This window comes from Chlamydotis macqueenii, chromosome 2, assembly GCF_036417535.1.
Source record: "Chlamydotis macqueenii isolate bChlMac1 chromosome 2, bChlMac1.mat, whole genome shotgun sequence".
Taxonomy (NCBI): Eukaryota; Metazoa; Chordata; class Aves; order Otidiformes; family Otididae; genus Chlamydotis; species Chlamydotis macqueenii.
Genome location: NC_141557.1, coordinates 23,700,608 through 23,722,263, shown reverse-complemented (window position 1 = coordinate 23,722,263; position 21,656 = coordinate 23,700,608). Strand labels below are relative to the sequence as shown.

The 21,656-nt window shown below is 38.7% G+C and overlaps 1 protein-coding gene across 2 annotated transcripts in view; it reads right to left on the bottom strand.

Moving 5' to 3' along the window:
* The window catches only part of LOC147601606 (pituitary tumor-transforming gene 1 protein-interacting protein-like), a 31,124-nt gene extending 12,329 nt beyond the window's left edge, over positions 1–18,795 (bottom strand). The window contains exons 1-5 of one of the 2 annotated variants that reach the window (XM_086742652.1): positions 18,661–18,795; positions 13,621–13,673; positions 9,289–9,397; positions 6,741–6,849; positions 3,132–3,200 (exon numbers count right to left, since the gene is read on the bottom strand). In XM_086742652.1, coding sequence (XP_086598778.1) covers positions 3,132–3,200; positions 6,741–6,849; positions 9,289–9,397; positions 13,621–13,673; positions 18,661–18,760 — 440 coding nt within the window. In that variant the 5' untranslated portion in view covers positions 18,761–18,795. The remainder of the gene's footprint in view (positions 1–3,131; positions 3,201–6,740; positions 6,850–9,288; positions 9,398–13,620; positions 13,674–18,660) is intronic. The other variant, XM_086742653.1, reaches the window with a different exon arrangement.
* Positions 18,796–21,656: the final 2,861 nt, after the last annotated feature.

Genomic DNA, 21,656 nt, shown 5'->3' with positions numbered 1-21,656 from the left:
AATGGCTCGCTGAGACTATTCATCTGTTCTACAGCCTGCTACTAGCAATTCGTCCTCCTAAGGACTTACAGAAAGTAACCGGTGGGTAAGGCAAGATGTTCAGTTGCTAAAGTGGCCTACACCTTGTGTCTTCCCATGACTCTACCAATCCCTCCCCAGCCACACACAATAGGTATGCATGCTCAGAACACGGGAGATACCCCAGGGTTGCTGCTAAGCTCTCTCCTGCAATTAGAACAGTTTGTTTCACAGATACACTCCTGAGACAAGCTAGGAAAGAAGGCTGTAGCAACCATTCTGGCAGAGCAGTCTGCTCCCAACAATCCTCGTTCCTAGGCTTCATTCAGGAATGGAGCCATCTTAGCTCTGCGTTGCTAACTGCCTGGTGCAACACCAGTTGCTCTGTGTGTGCAGAGTAAACCCTACACTCAGAAGTATCAGACTTCCTACAGATTAACTGTACCAAGAATTTCAAGTCAATACACAAACCACAGGGAAAAGGTTATGGTACACAATCATCCCCTATGCCCCTGCCTTTACTTTATAAAAAAACACATAATTAAGTATTGATTTACCTAAGCAACATAATATTCAAGATGTACATTTTACCACAAGGCATATGGTTTTGACAAACAACAATGCTGATAGGCCTCACAGGATCCCTTCCCTTTAGAAGGGAACAAAAGCATTAGAGGAGAAACATCACCTTCACAGTAGCACTGTCTATTGTGCTGTGATTAGTTAGAAGTGGATTAACAGGTGGAAAAATTATCTTTTCCTGATCCATTGCAAGTCTTCAACATCACTTATCTGAGAAGCTGTGCAGTACAACTATGTGTGAGCATACTTCGTAAACTGGCCACCTATTTCTTACCCTTCTGCGCACATTCAAGTATGACACTTTCAGCTCACAAATTAAGATGTTTATGAAGACAAATTTGCATCCATTCTCTTTTTGGATAAAGTTTGACACTACCTTGCAATGGTGAAAGGGGAAGTACTGCTTTCTACTCTGTTCCCAAATAAATGCTTTCTTTGCTTTTCTCCAATCCCTGGATTCATGCTGTCCTTGCATCCTGCGGATCCCAGCAATGTTATGGATACATGCCGAGACTGTTCACTGAACTCATTCAGAATAAAAAGCCTCAGAAATCCCACAAAAATGTGAATAGCTTTCTGCAAAACAAATTTGGCAGAGCAGAGAGCTAAGGAATGCTGTGCCTTGGGCATAAAAGAAAAGTAAGAATGTTCTTTCCATCAGCAGCTCAGTTACATCAGAAGTAGAATGTCTTTACACACAATCTAAAGGGTTAAATTAGTGGTACCATTACACTTGAAAATAGACATTTTCAAAACAGTAATTTTAGCTCAACTACACTAGGAGACATCTAATTCTCATCTTCCTTGTGCAGAAAGTTACTTCTAAGCTTATACTTCCCTAAACAAGTGCAAATGCAGAATATACATTACTACAACACTAGGTCTGTGCTGTTAAAAATAAAATCTCTGCAGAACAAAGACAATTCAGTAAGTTTAAAAGCTACTAAACTGTATGACACAGCTAGCAGAAAACTGAAATAGATATATTACACTGCCAGTAGGTAATAGCTTAAAAAAAAAAAAAATCAAACCAAAACTAACCGTTCAAGTTTTGCTCTAAGTCAAGCACTAAAGAATTATTTCTTGTTAAATGTCCCTGTTGTATTCTATTCCAATTCTTCCTATTGCCAATAAGTTTAGGAATTTTGTACAAGGCTAAAGGCAACATTGATTTAACCCATTACAACACAATCTATTCTGCTTCCTAATATCAGTGTCTGCTTCAGATCCATAGTCATTGTCAGATTCAGATCAAAGTTGTGTGATTGCTTATATAACCTGGGAGTTCAGAACCAGGAAGGATTTGCATGGAGTTCAGGCAAGCAGTCCTCCCAGCTCCTGCCAGTCAGAGACATGAGTGAAAGTAGGTTCATCTGTAAGAGAACCTTACTGGCTCCCACTTTTGTGCCCAGTTAGAAACCTACATTTTTGAGCAAATCAAGCATATTTGCCTACCTACCTTGTCTTACGCACATTTGTAACAGAGAAATTTAATGTCTTCATGCAAAAGCTCCCCAAGGGGGTCTCACCTGGAAGTATGCCTTGCTTCCTGCAGTCCCTGCTCATATTAACAAATAATCTGAGGTCAGGAGAGAACAGCCAGCACTTTCACAGCCTTGCTGATCTGTTACTTGGCAGCCAGGTATTTAGAGAACATCACCAAGAAGTAGCAAACCTAGGATCAATTTCCTTGTCAGTCTGTGGGGATTCAAACCCACACCTGACAGCTAGCATCAGTTTGGTTAGGACTCTCCTCTTGTCTTGCTGAAGCTAATCCACTGAATTGCTAAAATAAAGACCATGAAAGGAAGTACGATTCAAAAGGTGTATCTGGCTTGTACCAGGTATCATGATCCTACCGATAAAAACTATTTATCTAAAAACTAATGTAAAAATCATGAAGAGTCACTGGAGAACTAAGCTATAAAAAACTTACATCTGAAGGAATGCTGTTCTCACTAAGCAACACTGTATCACTGCTGACTCTTGCACTTTTCTACTCTGTACTACAGCTTTAACAGAAAGGATGGAAAAGTGGGATTGAGTTTAAAACGAGATTTAAGTAAAAGTTATCAATTTCCTGAGCAAAATTTCTAATAGGTATCTCACTATCATCTTGTCTAGTTTTCCTAGTCAGATTTTAAAAAAGAACCAGTTACCAAATGAATTTTAAAAGTGTTTTTTGCCTCAATTCCAGCCCCGCTTAGACATTAACTCAGGCCACAGACAGGCATCAGTCCAGGAGAGAAGGCAACATCCTTCCTGTTGGCTCACAGCTGGCACAGAGCACACTCATGGTACCTGCCACAGTGAGTATCAACCTGTTCACTCCCTGTTCACTTATGGAAACACAGGCTCCTAATCAGGTTAAGAAATATCTCACAATAAGCCTCGTTTTGTACAAATCTGATCTTGTCATGCCTAACTGCGTAACACCTTTTTGTTTAGTACTCTATGTATTCCTCAGAAGGGTAGAATACTCCTATATCACCAAGGAGCGTAGAGCTATATATGAAGCAGTAAAGACTTACCTCTGAAGAGAGTGTAGTCTTCGTTCCTCTCTCTTTCTAGCTAGTCGTTCTTCTTCTTCATCTGGTCTACTAGAAAAATAAGGAGGGAAGGAAAGCATAATAGGAAAAAAGAATTTCAGTGCTATGCAATCAGTGTTTAGTCATTTGACTTATTTTCAGAAATGATCTGAAAGTCTGACCTATTTCTTTACAGCTAGATAAAATTTCATTGCTGAATAAGTATAATTGACAAATTTGTAGAATTACCCTTTCACGTTTTATAACACCCAAATGCTTCATTCCCTGTAGCAGTGTGCCCTTCAGGCTTCACAGAACACTTAAAGCCTCTCAGGAACAGGTTGCAGACTGTTCCAGAAGCAGGACTCCTACTTGCCCTTTTCCCCATGTCACATCCCATTTTACAGCAAGCGTACTGCACACATACAGGCACAGTAAAGTCCCTTATTACCCCCTGGAAAAAGATTGATGGTTCATAAGTCCTTGATGCCAGAACAATTTATTTTTCCAACAACCATCACTATCCAATCTCAAGCTGCCCTCTAGGAAAGCAGTCTGCATGAACTGTCTTTGCAGCTGCCTTCCCTGTTATGGAGTCAGCAACTATTTACCTGAGTACATCAACCATATGATTCTGGGAAATGCTGAACCCCCACAGTGCATTTGAGCTGTGCATGGGCAGATACGCTCTACTGAATGCATGCACTTAAGCTTTGTGACCTGCCTTGGAGAAAGCTCAGCTTTTTAACCATTAGACAGACCATATAAGAATGGTAGAACTCTAAAGCAAGTGCCAAACAATATTTATTTGTCTTGGGATTTTTCTGACAGAATTAATGACAATTCTTCAGGATTGGTGAATGGACACCTTCCAGGCTTTTACAGGTGCTAATTATTTTTCAAAACTGAATGCACTACCTGAAGATGTTTGATATTAATATTTACACACCTGCTAATGGAGAAATGGATACACTCATCTGTAGCAAACAACATACAAGTTAAGCAAGAGTGACATCCAGTGGTTAATTATAGCATGTCAAATGCTTTAACATCTAAAATTCAGACACTGGAACTGGTAATTTGAACTCAATTTTTCCATCTGTTCAATCAGTCCATGCACATCTTTGAAAATCTTAGTCAGCTACAAACTTCTCAATAATTCAGAATCCATGTAATATTTCACATACTAATTTTCTAGTTCCCTTTTTTACTTCCACATAAAAGAGTCAGAAAAATCTTGGGGGAGTTTAGCAGTAAGAAACACAGATCACCTTTATTAGAAATGTATGTTAGACTCTTGTAAAACTAATCAATTTCCCATATTAGTATGGCCAGGAAGACTAGAAGCTCCCATTCTTGGGCATCCTTCTGAAAAAACTACTTTATTAGATACTGCAGTGTCTTATAACTATGCCAGCCTCACTTAACACTGATGTTGCAAAATACAAATCCAACAAATCAATAAAATGCTGGTATAGAATTCAGAAAATATTTCCTCCCTATAATGAAAATTAAGTATTGTCTGATCTCTAGACACTTTGAAGGAATTGAGTTTTTCTTCAAAATTTAGAAAGCCTAAAATTACAAAAAAAAATTTAAAAAGGAGTTGTTAAACTGAAGAAGTTCCAGAAAGTCTATTTAGTATATTTTCATGAATAGTTACACCTCAAGTACATGGAACCAAACTCAAAATCCAAATACAGGATAAAAACAATGTACTGAAACAATGTACCAATTGTCCTAGGATTCCTGTGGTGAGGGTGGACTCAGTTAAGCCAGCTACATCACTGATGAGGGGATTAACGCACCTAAGCATTCTCTGTGTTCAAGGAAAAAATAAGTGCTGGCTTCTTAAACATTGAAACCCCACAGCTTGAAAACTCCCAGAAGGAACACTGACACTTCTGCAAAACAAGGTTACACCTGAGATCTGAGAGGATACATCTAAAAAGTCAATAAAAAAGATCTAATACTATATTTCTACAAGTTTTCCTTCTTCCAATTTGTTTTTTAAGGAAAAAAAAAAAAAAAAAAATTTTCTTCCTGGAAAAGGAGTCCCCAAAACTGAGGAAGTAGAGAGCAAGTGAATTCCTGCTGAGAATCAGCGAGTTTAAAGTCAGTAATGTATCAGGCTTCAGTATAATAATACATTCTGAATCTTCCTGAAATAAGCTGGACCCCACTATGACAAGACCTTTAAATCCTCTAAGTGTCAGAAGATTAAGCTTGACACCTTTGGAGTCCTAGCATAAGACGACTGTCAACTAACCCTCTATTTTCAGAATTAGATGCTACAGTACTGATTGATGAATTAGCTACTAAAACTGAAGTCTGGTACAAATCTCTTTCACAGGAATCTAGCTTTATTTGTTGTCATGTCAGCCATAGCAGCCTACTCAGTTCTTCTGCAGAGGAAGCTGGCAGATCTTACATAAAATCTGAAACAGTTCTATACATCTTCAGGACTTATCAGCGTAGGGCTAAAGACTCCTCAGTTTTCACACTAAGACAGATTTGGTAGACCAATCTAAGGCACATGCATCTTCCTCAGGGAAAAGAAAAGGGAATGACATGTTATTTACAATTACGCTTTCCTTTTCTGAAAGCCATAGATATACCATATTTCTCTGGCTTGAAGGTCAGCACTAAACACTGTACAGCTCCATAAGTTCTTTGAGAAAAAACAAACAACCCTCAAACAAAAACAATGAATTACAGGTAGCTGAAATAGAATAGAAATTATTTCACATCAATAAATAAGGTCCACATTTTGCTCACATGAGAAGTACTGAAGGACAAAAGGAACAGAGCTTGCTTAAACTACACTGCCCAGAAGCCTGAGCTCTAAAACTTCAGCAACACAAGGAAGCATATTATGCTGTCCCAATAAACAAGGCCTTCCCAATGTTTCATTAAGGAATAAGCACTGATCGCTTCATGTTGCAGCACTGACTTACCTATTTGAGCTGCTCACCAACTACTTCCTCCCTTTGAAGAATATTAGCCAATTAGAAAAGTAAGCCAGTAGAAAAAGAAAAGTTTTACAAGTCCTCCAAGATCTAAAGAACATTTAATTTTTGCAGTATTACTTCACTTGAAAATAAGTCACTCTTGGTATCTTAGAGTAAAAAGGATCATCTTACATTTAGAATATTTTGTTGAATTGGCAAAGACAGCTAATCACTTAGATACTGACTGTCTGCAGTACATACTAGAGCAAACGCGAGTGCTGCAGGACACTGTTACTCAGTTACGTGTTACCCACTTGGCCCCTTTTGGCTGTACCATGAGCTTTCCTTGAAAGAAATTTGTTCTGCTATCACAAGAAGCAAGTATTTGGCCATTGAAATATTTCATGTCCAATCTTAATAAGGAAGTGCAAAATGTATGTGATGCTACCACTAATAACATAGCTTCAGGGTCATTCCAGCACCATTTCTAGTGTTACACTGCCTGTTACTTAACATCTTTTGTTGGTTATATCTTAAACAAATAAAAGAAAGTGACCAAAATTGCTTCCAAATTAAAAGATTCTTAGTATATTGGAAAGTAAAAATTGTAGGTAGGTAGAGAAGACTAGCACCCAAAGTTGAAACAAATATATGTATTTACCTCCTGGAACGCCTTCTGCAGTAACAGCAGTAACAGCAACAGACTGCTATGGACACCAGAATGAGTCCAGCTACTACAGCTATGGCAATAATTAAAGCCTCAAAGTTTACTGAAAAATATAAATATATTCAACTTGTTAGACTCCAGCATTAACATTTGTCTTTCTGGTAAATCTTCCCCTTCTTCCCAAGAATTTTACTTCTGTATGAAAAAATATAATCTAACACACAGTTCTGCGCAACCACCCCAGGTAAAACTCAGCATATCACATCAGAGTTTTGCTACTATGCATGATCTAAAACGAACAGGCATGAAGTAAAATAGCTCTTTACATATACCAAATTATTAAAAGTCATCCTGTAGTACTTTATATGATATACATCTACCCGTGTGATTCCACAGTTCTGTCCCCCCAGTCATGATCTTAGCCAATGTACTGCATGAGCAAAAAAAAGTCAGAGATACAGCATCAGTGTACACGCATTACATGCGGCAGCTGGAGAAAGAGCAGAATGAAGAAAGATGATAACATCAGAGGATTTTTAAGAAGCCTATATAAAACTCTTCACAAAACTTCCTAAGTCATCTTTTATGTCAAAAGAGTGATTAACAAAAACGAGGGGAGTATTATTTTAACAGCATACACTGTAACAACTGTAGCTGGTCTAAACCAGGACAGGACTGCATTCATAAGAAAAGAATTAGAAGCCTCAAATCCTGGAAAAGAGTGAGGCCCAAAAAGAAAGCAAAGAGGGATGATATAAGCAAAGCTACGAGACATAACTTCGATGCGTTCTTTAAAGGACCTAAAAAAGGACAAAATTATTTAATTCAGGGAAGTTGTAACAACAGAGATTATAAAAACTCCCCACATATACCCCACAGTCTATTTCAAAGCATAATAGGGGGAGGCAGGGAAGCTACCTCTTCTCCTTTCTCCCACACAAATCGCTCTGAACTCTGCCAGATTCAGCAGCTTCATGCTACTGCAGTATACAAAGTAGCTGTGCATATACTTTTACTGCTTCAGGGTATAGTGATAAGACAGTCAAATTTATCAAGTGAAGTTCAGAGGGTCTGTCCTCTCTGATCACAAGGACAAGCCAGAGAAGCTGTTACTTCTCTACAGATCTCACCAACTCACATCTGGCCAAGGCACATCCTTCACAGATCTTACCAAAGATTAGATCCCAGCAAATACTTCTGCTTATGTGTTAGAATTTGCTGGGTAGAGTTTATAATACAGATTAATACACAGTTTCTAGTTACAATACACAAGAACACATAAATTTTGACTAACACATTTCACCATACCACATTTCTTATTCTGTTACTCCCCTACAAGTTACAAGCAATGAAATACGTCATTCAGTGAAGTAAAAACAAAAAATAAAAAAAACTAAATGGAGATTAAAACTAAAGTATACTATTTACTTTTTAAAGTGTCATTTAACAGAAGCAAAAATTAAAATTTTAACGTATTAACGAAGTACAGAAAAAGATTGACAATTTTCAGTCTACATTCCTGTCTCAACTATTTCATTTGCTTATTCATGGAAAACAGTACAATAAAGCTACTTCGTATTACGCTGCTTCTACATTGTTCTTTTTTCTTCACTACTGGTTAATAATCTGTCAACCTGTCTTATTCCATAAAAAATTGCAACTGGAAGCAAGTCATTTTTTTCTGACTTTTTGAAAGCTGCAATGTTCACCTTCATTTGCAGCAACACTGAGCCATCCTCACCTCCATTTTATTTGCAAGAAGGAAAAACATCGCCATGCTCACAAGGTAATTAGTCTTCCTGCTGTGTCCGAAGGGGACAGTCTCAGTACGACTATACATCCTCATAGCATGTTGCTATGTATAATTCAGAAAAAAATCTATTAAGGAAATACATATCTGGAGTTTTTGCTGTTGTTTTGGGTTTTCTTCTTCCACTTTTACCTTTTTTTTTTTGCTGAGAATGTGCTCCATTCTCTGTTTAAGCTGCACTCAATCTAGAAACACAAATGGCATCCAAGCTAGAAGCCACTTCTACACCAGAAGTAAACTTGTCAAGAACACCCTTAGTATCAGTAGATACCAGTAATCACTGCTTTGCAAATCACTGCTTTTGCTGTATTTTAAGAAATTTAATAAGGTAAGAACAGTCACCCTTTGTCAACAGGGAATTAACTTATTTCTTTGTACCTCAGAATTTTGGTTTAAGAAACAAGTGCATCCTGACTACATACATGAAATACTCAGAACATTCCAATATCACTTCTACCCAGGGCTTTAGCACCAACAGAACTTCACTACATAGTAAATGTTTTAAAGTCACTGGATCAGCATTATTATATTGGCTGTTCACAAAGAGCACTTAACTATGACTGTTTTGTAAGTCCAGAAGATTAGGGAACATGGATCCAAGTCATAACCACTGCCTCCTCCTCTCCTCCCCCCTCCAAACAAATTATCAGGAAACAGCTGTAAGCAGTAGTCTTACTTCGATCTAATCATACTCAAATAATTATCTACAGCAAAAGTAAAATTAGTACCTACTCCAGCAAACTCCCCATCGAGCATTTGAGAGTGAACATAATGAAGATGGTGGAAGAATGCTCCTTACAGGGTAATCAATACAAGTGTTGTTGGTGTAACACCAAAGGCACTGTACAAAAGAAACAAATAAAAACCAAATTATTGATCTTCAAAAACAGTTTACAATTTAGTGCTCCTCGATCAAAAACAGTTTACAATTTAGTGCTCCTCTCCACAGACAGTATTCTTAAGCGCTTACAGTACTGTATGGATATATCGAAAGTGCTTTGTAGTATAAAACCTAGAGAAGTCCTGCTACAATTCCTAAGTAAGCCAAAATTGAATTGTTAATGTTTTGTACTTACAAGTAATAAAGGTAATAAATATTTACACTAGTCTGAAAATATTTGGGAACATGTTGAGGTACTCCATATACTTCAGGACAAAACAGCTTTGGGTTTAGAATTACTGAAATTAACAAGAAATACAAAACCAGAAAGCCGACTGTGCAAAATTTTAACACACCTGGTATCTCTGAGGAATACAAATACACTTACAATCTTACTTCAGTCCTATATTTGACTACCAACAGAAAAGAAAAAATAAAGAACCCTTACAATTCTACAGGAGGTTTTGCTGCAAGGTAGTTAAAAGATACAGCCTTATCCAATCTCTGTTGCAAAGTACATTAGGTACCTTAATTATGCACACTTAGATATCTGGATTTTTCTTTTAATTTAAAATTTCTTATATGTATTTGTCAAGGTTTATAGTTGCAACACCAGCTCAACATTTCTTCTTTTTATGTCACGACTAAGCATCAAGCTTAAGTTTTGGTTTTCATCTGTTAAAATACTCATTCAAAATTCCTTTACCACACCACTCCCCAGTAAAGAAGTTTTGGATGACAGCAAAAGGAATCCTTGACAGAACAGGATTTTTTAGGATCCATTCTAGCAAGACCTCATCCAGGAACTATGCTTTATCTAACAGTACTATCAAGAACATCTGTCATACATCCTCAATTGCACAAAGTCTGTATCTTGCTCTAAAGGGTTAGAAAACCTTAAATACAAAGAAAACCATTTGTAGTAGGTTTTGCTCTCTTGAAAAGAGAGGAAGAGACAAGAAAAATGTATTCATATTTTTTAGTTGGCAGACTGTACAAGTCAAACGTATCCATAAAGATACACCAACAAAAATAATTAAGACTGAAGAATAATCTTTATAAAAAAAACCTGTCCTCCTAAGTTTTAATTTTAACCAAGGATGTTAGATGAGAATATGCTTATTTTTCTTCGAGTAACTATTTAACAAGAATTAACAGTTCAAAAACAATGACTAATGAGGGTAGACTAAAAGTCATTGTTAAACCTGTTTGAATGTAACGCTGACTGTTTTGAGTAGGAGGCTGGACTAGATGACTCATGAGGTCTCTTCTAACCTGAATGACTCGATACTGTTGGCAACAAGCAGGAGCACAGAAAGGTCAGATGTATTGCTCCGATGGAGACAACTGCATGTAACTATTAAAAACACATGTAGCCAAAAAGACAATACCCGATACAGCTACTGATTGGTGCAGAGGCTGAAATAAGAGAAAAATATTTAAACTGACTCATTCCCAATGTTAAAAATTGAGCTGATTGTCAAAATTAAGTTAGAAAAAAGAAAAAAAACCTAAACACTCCCAGGTGAAACATTTCCTTAACTTTGATCTTCATCTACATAACCTAAGAATGAAGACTGAAAAGATTTTATTTTAGAGGTAAATCATATATCCTTTGCAGAGTATGCTAGGAATCACGTTCACACTGATGGATATCACTGACTTTATTTTAGTAGAGTCTCACATGGATAATGAAGTGCAACATCATTAATTCAGTCCACACTCATTTTAAGGATATAACCTCAGTATTAAAAGAGATAAGATAGTAACTACAAACACAAAGTGAATGCTTTTTCCTTTATAATCAGACACATGTATGTGACTACTACACCCACATTTCCTTAAAAAAACCTGACTAAATTCACTATGCTGCTTCCTATAGTTGTGAGCTACTTCTAGCTTGCCTAAAATGCATTTTCCACAAGGACTTAGATTCCATATATTTATTATTAGAACAAAGATGAGAATAGCAAAAACAAATAGCTGAGGGGGAAATCATGTTGGTAGATTACTCAGAAGTTAAAAATGAGATTATGGAAAATTCTTTAGAATGCTGAGGAACAGATGCACACAGATTTTAAGATGTAGTCCTATCTAACTAGTGCTTGCATTACATATTTTGTCTTACACACTGACTTACACAACAAATTTTAATTCACCTAGTAGTCTGCTACTCATAGCAGTAAATATTTATTTTAAGTAAATACATAGTTTCAGGATTCAACAGCTGTAATCAAAACCCTTACTGTGTTATTTTTGGATGTACCATATTGTAAGGAATAGATAAAAATGCAACAGCGTATCTACAAAATTACCACTCAGAAGTTATTGATGAAAACCTGTTTTCTCATGTTTTTATCAACTCTAAAGACCAACCCAAAAGACCAACTCAATTATAATTATGATAAACAAAATTTAAGCATTTTGAATTATAGTTATATTTAACTCAACTAAATTACTACATTCATGGTTTGTTTGGAATTGTTTTTATCTATTCACTAAATGGCTAATTTTATCGGCTGCTGCTACCTATATTATCACCAATATGAAAACTTGATTTTCTTTTCTGCAGAAGCAATTAAACAAAGTAATTTGAGCAATCCTTTGCTTTTGTATTGCTCACACAAATCGTAATGGCTTTATTCTGTAGCTTCTCTTTTTTTTTTTTAAATGTGTGTGTGTGAATTGTCTGAATCCAGTCTAAACTCCTTTCTTCAAGGTTAACACTGATGCTATTGAAGCAGTTGCCCTGAGTCATCCATCATTCTGTCATCAAAACAGTTCTGGAAACTATCACTGGTTTGACAAATACTGAAAATAATGCATCTATAACTCCTGTTAGTGTCTTCAGTATACACACAGAGCTAAAGGATTATTTCTCTCACAAGGTGAACACATAGCTCTCAGGTTAGTAAAAGCTGTGCTCATGTACTTGCAGCAGCACTTACTTGAAGTGACAGTCACACCAGTGGTAGTGCTGAACATTTGATCTTTACTGACCCATATTTTCCATTTCTCACTTTATACTTTTGAAGATTAAGAGTTCTTTACACAGTATCACGCTTACGACAGCAAATACCTAAGTCCGACAACACACACTAACCACATCAATACAAGGCAATTAATGTTTTTCCTTTAAAAAGCCAAAAGATGCACGAGACAAGCATAAAACATAAAACAGATAAGTTCAGATATTTCTCAATTTTCCCTAGTGAAAAAGTTCTGCAATAACTTATGTAACTTAAAGACTCCTGAAATATTTATTTTCAGTGACATCTGAAGTTAGAATTTGAGACAATCTCTCACTTTAAATATGGGAGTTTCTTCTACTCTGCAGGGACAGACACCTTTTGCGCACTTAACACGACCCTTATCGTGGAGCTAAAAAGGTTTTCAGTAGAGGACAGATAAACAAATTCTATCGTTTTAAATGTCTGCCTTATTGCAATCTCATCGGAAATCTAAACACTTTGCTACTAGAACACTTACCTAGCCTGGCAGTCTTAAGAACTTACAGTCTGACAAGTTAGCGGAGAGACTGACCTGTCTGAATCTACAAAGCACTGATCCAGTCTGCCTCAGGTAAACGCGTTGCTTGGGGGCATCTCCAGAGAAAAGCATTTCTAGTTTATTCACATTTATTTACCTGTTCTCCTATTCAACACACAGGAAGGTGCAAGGTATTTTAACCATGTAAGATTCAGTTTATCTAACCGTTTTATAAGATGGAAATTTAACTAAATGCTGCTTGCAAAATGCATCTAAACCAGCAGCAACATCAACTTGCTCAGTCATGCTATGAAAGCACTGACCACACACTGAAACTGGAAGCCTGGATTGTCTGAGGTCTGTCCTCTCCAGACAAAGCAGAGAAACACCCTGAGTGATCAAATCATGGAGCAACCTTGACAAAGTGAGAGCACACCGGCATTAAGTGTGAGAGAGGGGAAGCAGCACTTCTGTTGACTTTAACATTTAACTAATAAGAGATACTAGAACTGACTGGTCTTGACTTCCTCTTACTATTGGTAGTTTGACTAGATTTGCCATTAGAAACAAAACAAAAGCCCCAAATAGTCAAATAAACCCTAACAATTTGGTTTGATATTAAGTGAAAACAAACAAACAACAAAAAAAAAAATCACCAAATTCTCATCAATCAGAAGGGAGGTTAAAAATCTTACCGAAACATTTTTTAGACATTCTTCACAGGACCTCTGAGAAAACTCTGAACATGCTAGGAAAAAAAACACACACACAAATGATATATTTATTTTTACTCAAAATTGTCAAGCATTTAACACAACATTTAGCCTTTTCTTCATTCTACTTCTAGATATAAGCAACAATTTTGACTGAATTTTTGACTCCATTCCAGGAGAACTGTAGCAAAGATACAAAGCATTTAAATTTGGTCTCTGACATAATCAGCAAAACAATTCAAGCTTACCTTTAATTTCAATTTGCTTTCTCTAAGGACAACATGGGACATATAAGCCAAGAGTCTCCCTGTATCTCTGCTGAAGTTTTAACATGTTTACACTTCAATTTAGAGAACATTCCCAGTTTAGCAGCTTTGGAAGCTTAGCAAAAGTTGACCCTTGCCTAGAGCTGGTCCCCCTTCCATAGGTATTAACCTTTTTCTGGTGGAAAAAAAAGTTTTTCAAAGATAAAGCTCTCCAAATAACATGATTTTAAATAACAATTTAAAAATATTTCCAAATATAGGACACAGTTATTTTTTAAGAGGTCAACAAGAACTCTAACAGAAGTTTGAAATGCCAAATGATGCTGAAGGACTTAATTCATGTTTTCTCTGGATTTAAAAAAAAAAAAAAATCTTCTATCCCCAAAAGGAGAAAATATTTATTGGTGTTCCAGCCAAAGCCTACAACTTTCACTTAGAAGTACTACATGCTTATTATCTTCAGACTGGTCTTTTTTATGCACAACATAGAATTCGTTGCCCACAGAACCATGTATGTGCCATAGTCTTGACCTAGATGAACTACTTGACAGATGAGGGGGAGTCTCCTCTCCTAGTCTGAATCTGGATTCTTCTTCCAATAATTGTAGTTCCTGTGATCATTTTTCATACTATTTAATGAAACTAAATTTTATTATTTCCACGTGTATCATAAATACAAGGGGAAAATGTCTCCAAATCAGGAATCCAATTCTGCTTTTAATGAATAACCGCCTTAGTCACAAGCAGTTATCAATTTGAGCTAAGTTATTGGCATGTTTTGAGACAAGTACATATTTCAATATTTTCTTTTCATAATTCAGTATTATACCTTTCTGGTACTAATTCTTAACATTAAATGTATTTTATGTATCACTATATTTAACTTTAGTTAATATATCCATATAGAAAAACCACTTACTAGCTTACCTGGTACCAATTAAGACTGTTACCAGTAACAATTAACTGATAAACAGCTTAAGTGTAAGGCTTATATACCAATTCACGGGAAAACAAAACATGAAAAGCATGTTCAGAAATAATTCTCAGTTTAGACTCAAAAATTTTCAAATGGGATTACTCCGCATGGAGTACCACCATGCTTACTACAAAAATACTTCATTACATTTTCAATTCAAGGTTTAAAACGCCTAAACAAACCAACTTTCTGAACGTTAATTAGCAAGGTACTGTCAGAAACATGCAAGTACACCAAGGACTTCTAAAAATGTGGTTTAAGTGACATTTTCAGTTATTGAACCATCTACAGCAAAGTGCAGAAATGTAATGTTCCTCAGATTCTTATTAAAGGAGGTAAGCTCACAAGCTTTTCATACTGTTTATCTTCAATTGCCTTCCTACTGACATATTATAGCAGCTAACCTATACTGGCAAATAACCAAAAGACAGTGGCTTAGATTATAAGATAATTAGACTTCATTATTTATGTTTATTCTAAAGAACAGCATAAAAAGTCAATTCAAAATATTTCAAAATATATCATCACAACATATCTCAAAAATCAAACTATCTTTATGTACTGCTATTACAAAGTTTAACACTACTATGAGTGATTGAAAAATTTTTTTTTTTTCCCCCACTCTGCTTTATATATTTCTCTGGGCCACGTAACTTACAAAGATACAGATTTCCCACCAGTTATGGTGTTCTCCACAAGAGCAGAAGATAGAACAAAACACCTCTCAAACTGGAAAAGAAGAAAAATCCAAACAATCTCTCCAATCCACCTTCCTAAAGTATTATGTCTACCAACATATTAAACAAAAGCAGCTTTGACTTTCCCTGCCACCCCCTTCAAACAGATATCAAGTTGACAGTCTCTATCTAATATGTGAGATACTGCATTATCTTTATCAGGGGAAAAAAAATAAATATAAGCCAAAGCACCACTACCAACATTAATTCACATTGTAAACAGTATTTATCAAGCATAATCATTCCTTTTATATTGGCATATAACATCAGCATTAATCACCCAATGTGTAATAAAACGAGAAATCATTTTCACATACCAAGCCTAGTTTACCAAGCAGTGGAAACACTACTTTGATAAGTCATGAGTAGTGTAATTTTTACCGAAGTAGTTTAGTGTAACAGCCTGTACAGAGTGAACTGTAGCTGCATGAAGATTATATTCCCACTAGATAAGGAAAAGCTATTACTGTTTATGCATTTTTTTTCTTAAAAATTAGAATGCTGCCCATGCATACTGGAATTGTACTAAGTTAACTGCACACCAGTTATCTGTATGACCTCACTTTCTAGAAGACATACTCATGGACCAGGGTAACAATGCCCAAATACAGAACAAAAGCTGTTTCTCCACAAAATACAACTAAAATAGAATAGCACTGATAATAAAACTCTATTTTGTTTAAGAACAGCTCTCCCCTCTCCCCTTCCCAACATGTATTTGTGCATGAAAGGTAGCATAGGCAGGGATTTTTTCCATTTAGGTAGAGGCTCTATACCAGCATACACCAAGGACTGATGACTGCTATACAATGTTAAGATCAGCGAGGCAGGGAGCTCAAATTCCACTAAAAACCTCCCACACAACAGTGCAACTGCTCAGATAACGAAAAACCTTTCAACACCTACATTAAGCTTATTCATAGCTAGTTTATTTTAATTTGTTCTCTGCCCCTATTCTCAGGGCAACACTGTTCTTCAACTTAACAGTTGTTCCCTCCTACTGGTATAAGAACACTTTCTCCAAGTACCCTTATTCCCCCCTCAACCTTCCTCCTGCTCCAGCAATTAAAGTCATACTCTTCCAGGTGTTTTTTGAAACAGGGAACAATACAACCTTTGCAGCCCGGCTTTGCTCCAGTCCAACCCTGCTGAATGCAGGTGCTGAACTGCCAGAATATTTAACAGGATGGTATACAAGGTCCTACAGGCTTGCAGAACTACCACACTACTTCTCTCTCTTCACAAGAGTATCACTTTAGTAACTGATATGCATCTGATAGTCCACCTCCCTACTTTTTTTTCCAACTGTTTTGATTTAAGATTAAAATAATACTAGTCATATAGCATAACAATCCATCTTTTATTTTTCACTTTAACCTTATTTCTAATATTTATTCCTTAGAGGTCACCCATATAATTCTGTATAATATCATGATCCTTCTCCATGTCAACAACCAACTTTGCATCACAAGCAAATTCCTAAATTCACAAAAGAACAATATACGAAAACTTCTTCCCTAGGGGATCCATAAGCAACTCTACTACCAATTCAACGCGATTTTTGGCTCCAACCAAACTCTGATTTCATTTACTTTTCTCAGAACTACTACTATAAAGAAACCAATTAACTTGCAGGTATTAGCAGGTCTAACTTCTGTTCTTCCCTCTCCAATAGCTGTGGAACACTGACAGCTGCCTTTCTCTTCTACTTCAAGTTAGTTATCTCAAAGTTAGATACTTCCTTCTCAAGTATAAACCCTTCCGTAAAAGAAAAAGTTGAACTCTAAAAACACAAGTCAAGGTCCACTTCAGATGGTCCACTTAAAGCAGACTATCCTGCTGTGCGTCTTCCTGCTCATACCTGCTAAATGGCAACCAAATTTGAGGATGAGCTTCACCACCTGGTTTTCCAGAAGCAGCTACAAGATAAGTGACTCCAAGAGAACAAAGAGGACAGCAAGTGAATCTCTGTCAGCTTCTCCTTTCATAGAATTATAGGATAGTTCGGGTTGGAAGGGACCTTTAAAGGTCATCTACTCCAACCCCCCTGCAAGGAGTAGGGACATCCCCAACTAGATCAGCTTGCTCAGAGCCCCGTCCAGCCTGGCCTTGAATGTTTCCAGGGATGGGGCTTCCACCACCTCTCTGGGCAACCTGTGCCAGTGCTCTACAACCCTCAGTGTAAAAAATTTCTTCCTAATATCAAATCTAAATCTATCTCCCTCTATTTTAAAACCATTACCCCATTTCCTATCACAACAGGCCCTACTGAACAGCCTCTCCCCATCTTTCCTGTAGGCCCCCTTGAGGTACTGGAAGACTCCTATAAGGTCTCCCCGGAGCCTCCTCTTCTCCAGGCTGAACAGCCCCAACTCTCCCAGCCTGTCCTCACAGGAGAGGTGCTCCAGCCCTCTGATCATCTTCGTGGCCCTCCTCTGGACTCGCTCCAACAGGTCCACGTCCTTCTTATGTTGGGGACTCCAGAGGTGGATGCAGTACTCCAGGTGGGGTCTCACAAGGGTGGAATAAAGGGGCAGAATCACCTCCCTCGACCTGCTGTCCACACTTCTTTTGAAGCAGTCTAGGACGCGGTTGGCTTTCTGAACTGTAAGCGCACATTGCCGGCTCACGCTGAGCTTCTCATCAACGAACACCCTCAAGTCCTTCTCCTCAGGGCTGCTCTCGATCCACTAAAGCCACGTTTGCTCACCATCAGAGACCTCGCAGGCGACTGCTCTCTCCCACCAAACGGACCCATCCCGCTCCGGGGCGGTGGAAGGGGACCAAGCCAAACCCTCGCGCTCCCCCACCGCTCCGGGCAGCGCTTCCGGGCGGCGCTCGGCGCCTGCAGGCCTCGGGCCGAGCGGGGGCCTCTGCCCGTCCCTCCCGCAGCCCCGCTCCGGGGCGAGCGTGGCCCTCCGGAGAGAAACGCCCCGGGAAGGCCCCACAACCCGCACCCACCGGCGATCCCCTCCGCGGGGAGGGGAGAGAGGGAAGGAAGGAATGGCTACGCGCTGCCCCGCGCCTCCCCGCCTCTCCTTACCCTGCGCCGGCGCAACCGTGGCGGTGAGATACGCCAGCCCCATCCCGGCGCAGCCCCACACCAACACGAAGCCCTGCAACCAGAACGTCACCGCCGCCATCGCCGCCCCGGGCCGGGGCTCCGCTCGCACCAGGAACCGCCTGCGCGCAGGCGCCAAGGGCCGCCCGCGGGGGTGGGGCTGGGCGGAGGCAGCGCTCCTGCCCGAGGGGCGGGAAACCGAGGGGCGGCTCTATGGGCCGGGGTCCACGCCGCGCAGGCGCTCGGAGTTAGGGGGTTTCACCGTCGCTGAGGTGCTGGTCCGTTCTTCGAGGCTTGCTGTTCTTCTGATGTAGTCCTGTTTTTCCGTCCTTTGCTGTGTGTGCTCTCCCCGTCCCTGTGAGGGCGGGGATCCCTTACCCTGTCGCCTGCTTGCTGCTGTGTTTCAGCGAGGATGGCGAGCAGGCTAACAGAGCCAACAAAGGTATCCCCAAGTCAGTGTTGGCCAGAGAATGGAATAAAGAGATGGAGACAAATGTAAAAATTTGCTACGACTTTCTGATTTTAAAATATTAATGATTTGTTGGTTTTAAATAGTGACCCATCTCCCAGGCCTTAGAGAAGCACGCAGGGCACTGAAGAGGCCAGGGGTACACCAAACACCCAGACAGGGCTGCAAGGTACCACAGAGGAGTGAAAGAAAGAGCTCAAACCCTCAGAGATGGCAGAGTAAGGACACATAAGAAACTTTGGGCATCTTAGTGGCCCCCAACAACTGCGGTTAGGCACCGAATCGAGCCCTTAGTGGTCGGTAAGTGGGATACCTTGCCATGCTCTGACAGCCAACCTTGCTTTAATTAAGTGATGCTATAGCTGAACTTTGCTAGCTTCTCTGTGATCGTGTCAAAAGTACTAGTACCAAAAGTACCAAAGTACTAGTGTACATTTTTTTAATGCTGAACGACTGCTTCAAGTAGGAAGCAAACACTCCCTGCAAGTGCGGCACTGTTTCAGTCAGCAGTGGCTCCGGGTGCTTGTGACCTTCCTTCTCAAACACGGCAGCATTTAGACCACTTTTCTTAGTCTTGTGTAATGATACCATTGTTACTGTTGAAAGTTTTGCAATTGGTTTGTGGGTGTAGGGAAAGCAGATCTCAGCTGTTTGAGATGGTTTTGCAAATGTGCTTGAGTCTTAACGAGGAATAAGATCTTCACAGTACTTCACTTTGCCATCCTGTCTAAATTTAGACTCCTGATTCACCTCACTACCGAGATTAATCTCCCTAAAATCCCGGACAGTAAGAGATTAATAGCTCCAGGAAACAGTTCAGAGGGAATTAAGATAACTGCTAGTAACTCTGGTGACTTAGGCCAATGCATAAAATCAAAGGGAACAAACCTGAGCCTTGTTCCTTGGTTCTAAGGCTGTTGGCCCTCAAAGCCGACAGGATGCTGCACCACACCAGGACAGCTTTGTGAGAGATCCAGCTGTTTCAGCAAGGGCTGCATGGGCTGATTGGAAGGTGCCCTTACCTTAAATGAAGTTTCAACCTGTGCATTAAGAAGTTGTTTACATTTAATTTTGTCTGTATCATCTTTGCATTTTTTTGTCAAGACCACCAGAGTCCTTGCCTCTCAGTCTTCAGGGAGTGTTAGAAAAATAAAGTCAAAGTGTGGGTATATAGGCCGTGTGGAAACCAAGATGTTTTTACCTGAGCTTCATGTTGGACAGTACTGACTCATTACTTCAGCTTTCTTCAGCTGTCTGAATCATAGAATCATAGGATGGTTTGGGTTGGAAGGGACCTTTAAAGGTCATCTTGTCCAACCCCCCTGCAAGGAGCAGGGGACATCTGAAGACGAGCCTTTGCCATGCGTTCAAGTCTATAAATCTTTATGCTCTGAAACACTTCTTTTTTTTCTTGTGTCCGTATTCTCGAGTCACTTGGAATGTGCTCTTGGAATAGTAGAAACACACAGATGAGTGACAAAGACTACCAAAGATAAGGAACTGTGTACATAGATAGTAATTCAATAGACTATAGCTAAGAAGGTATAAAACAGAGATGTATAAAGTCATAAGTGGCACAGAAAAAGTGAACACAGAATGACTGTCTTTTCTAACACAGAATCTGGAGGGCATTGAACACAATTATCAAGTAGAAGATTGGGAAAAAAAAAGTACTTAGAATAAAGTGAAGTCCTTAAAGTATAGCTAAGTTGTGAAACTCTCTGTCTTTAGATATTAGGGATGCTAAAAGTTTAGGTTGGTCCAAAAATATCGTGGTTTTTTTTTTTTTTCCATTAATACATCTGTTAAGAGTTATTAAATACCAAGATATCACCTCTGGTTCAGAAAGTCCCTGAACCACACTGCCAGAAGCTGTGTGCAATTGCCGAGGAAGATGCATTACATGATTGCTTTATTCTGACATTTTTCCTTAGGCATCTGTTGTTGACTGCTATTTTAGGCAAGATACTGAGCTAAAAGTGCCCTTGAAATGACTTTATACAGCTGTTCTCATTAATTTTATTTTTCTCAAAAGCTTATGTTGTGTTCCACACGATTTTGATGAAGTGTACTGAATTATGTTTGAGACAGAGGGGAAGTTCTCTAGCTAATTTTTTATGTCTTACTTTCGGATGGGTTTATGTATTCAGTGAAGAATGACTTCTCATAAAACAGCTCAAATTCCAAGCCAGAGTCTGTGACTTATTCCTTGAGTTGCTTCTAGCATGGTTATTGTAAAGGAAGTATCTTTTAGCTGGAGCAAAGAGTTGTGGGAGAAGCGGGAAAGTAAGAATTTGCTGAGAGCTCTTCAAAAGTATGGTTACATCCATCTTCTCTGATCTAGCTTTGTTATTCCTTTAGGGGACAACCCATTAATATAATTTATGAACACCTATGGTAATTCTCTCATAACAGCTATACCTATCGTAATTAATCACTCTTTCTTGATTAGGTAGCCACTCCCTCAGCAGACAGAAATTCACAGGAAATGGAGTGTAGAAGACGTGAA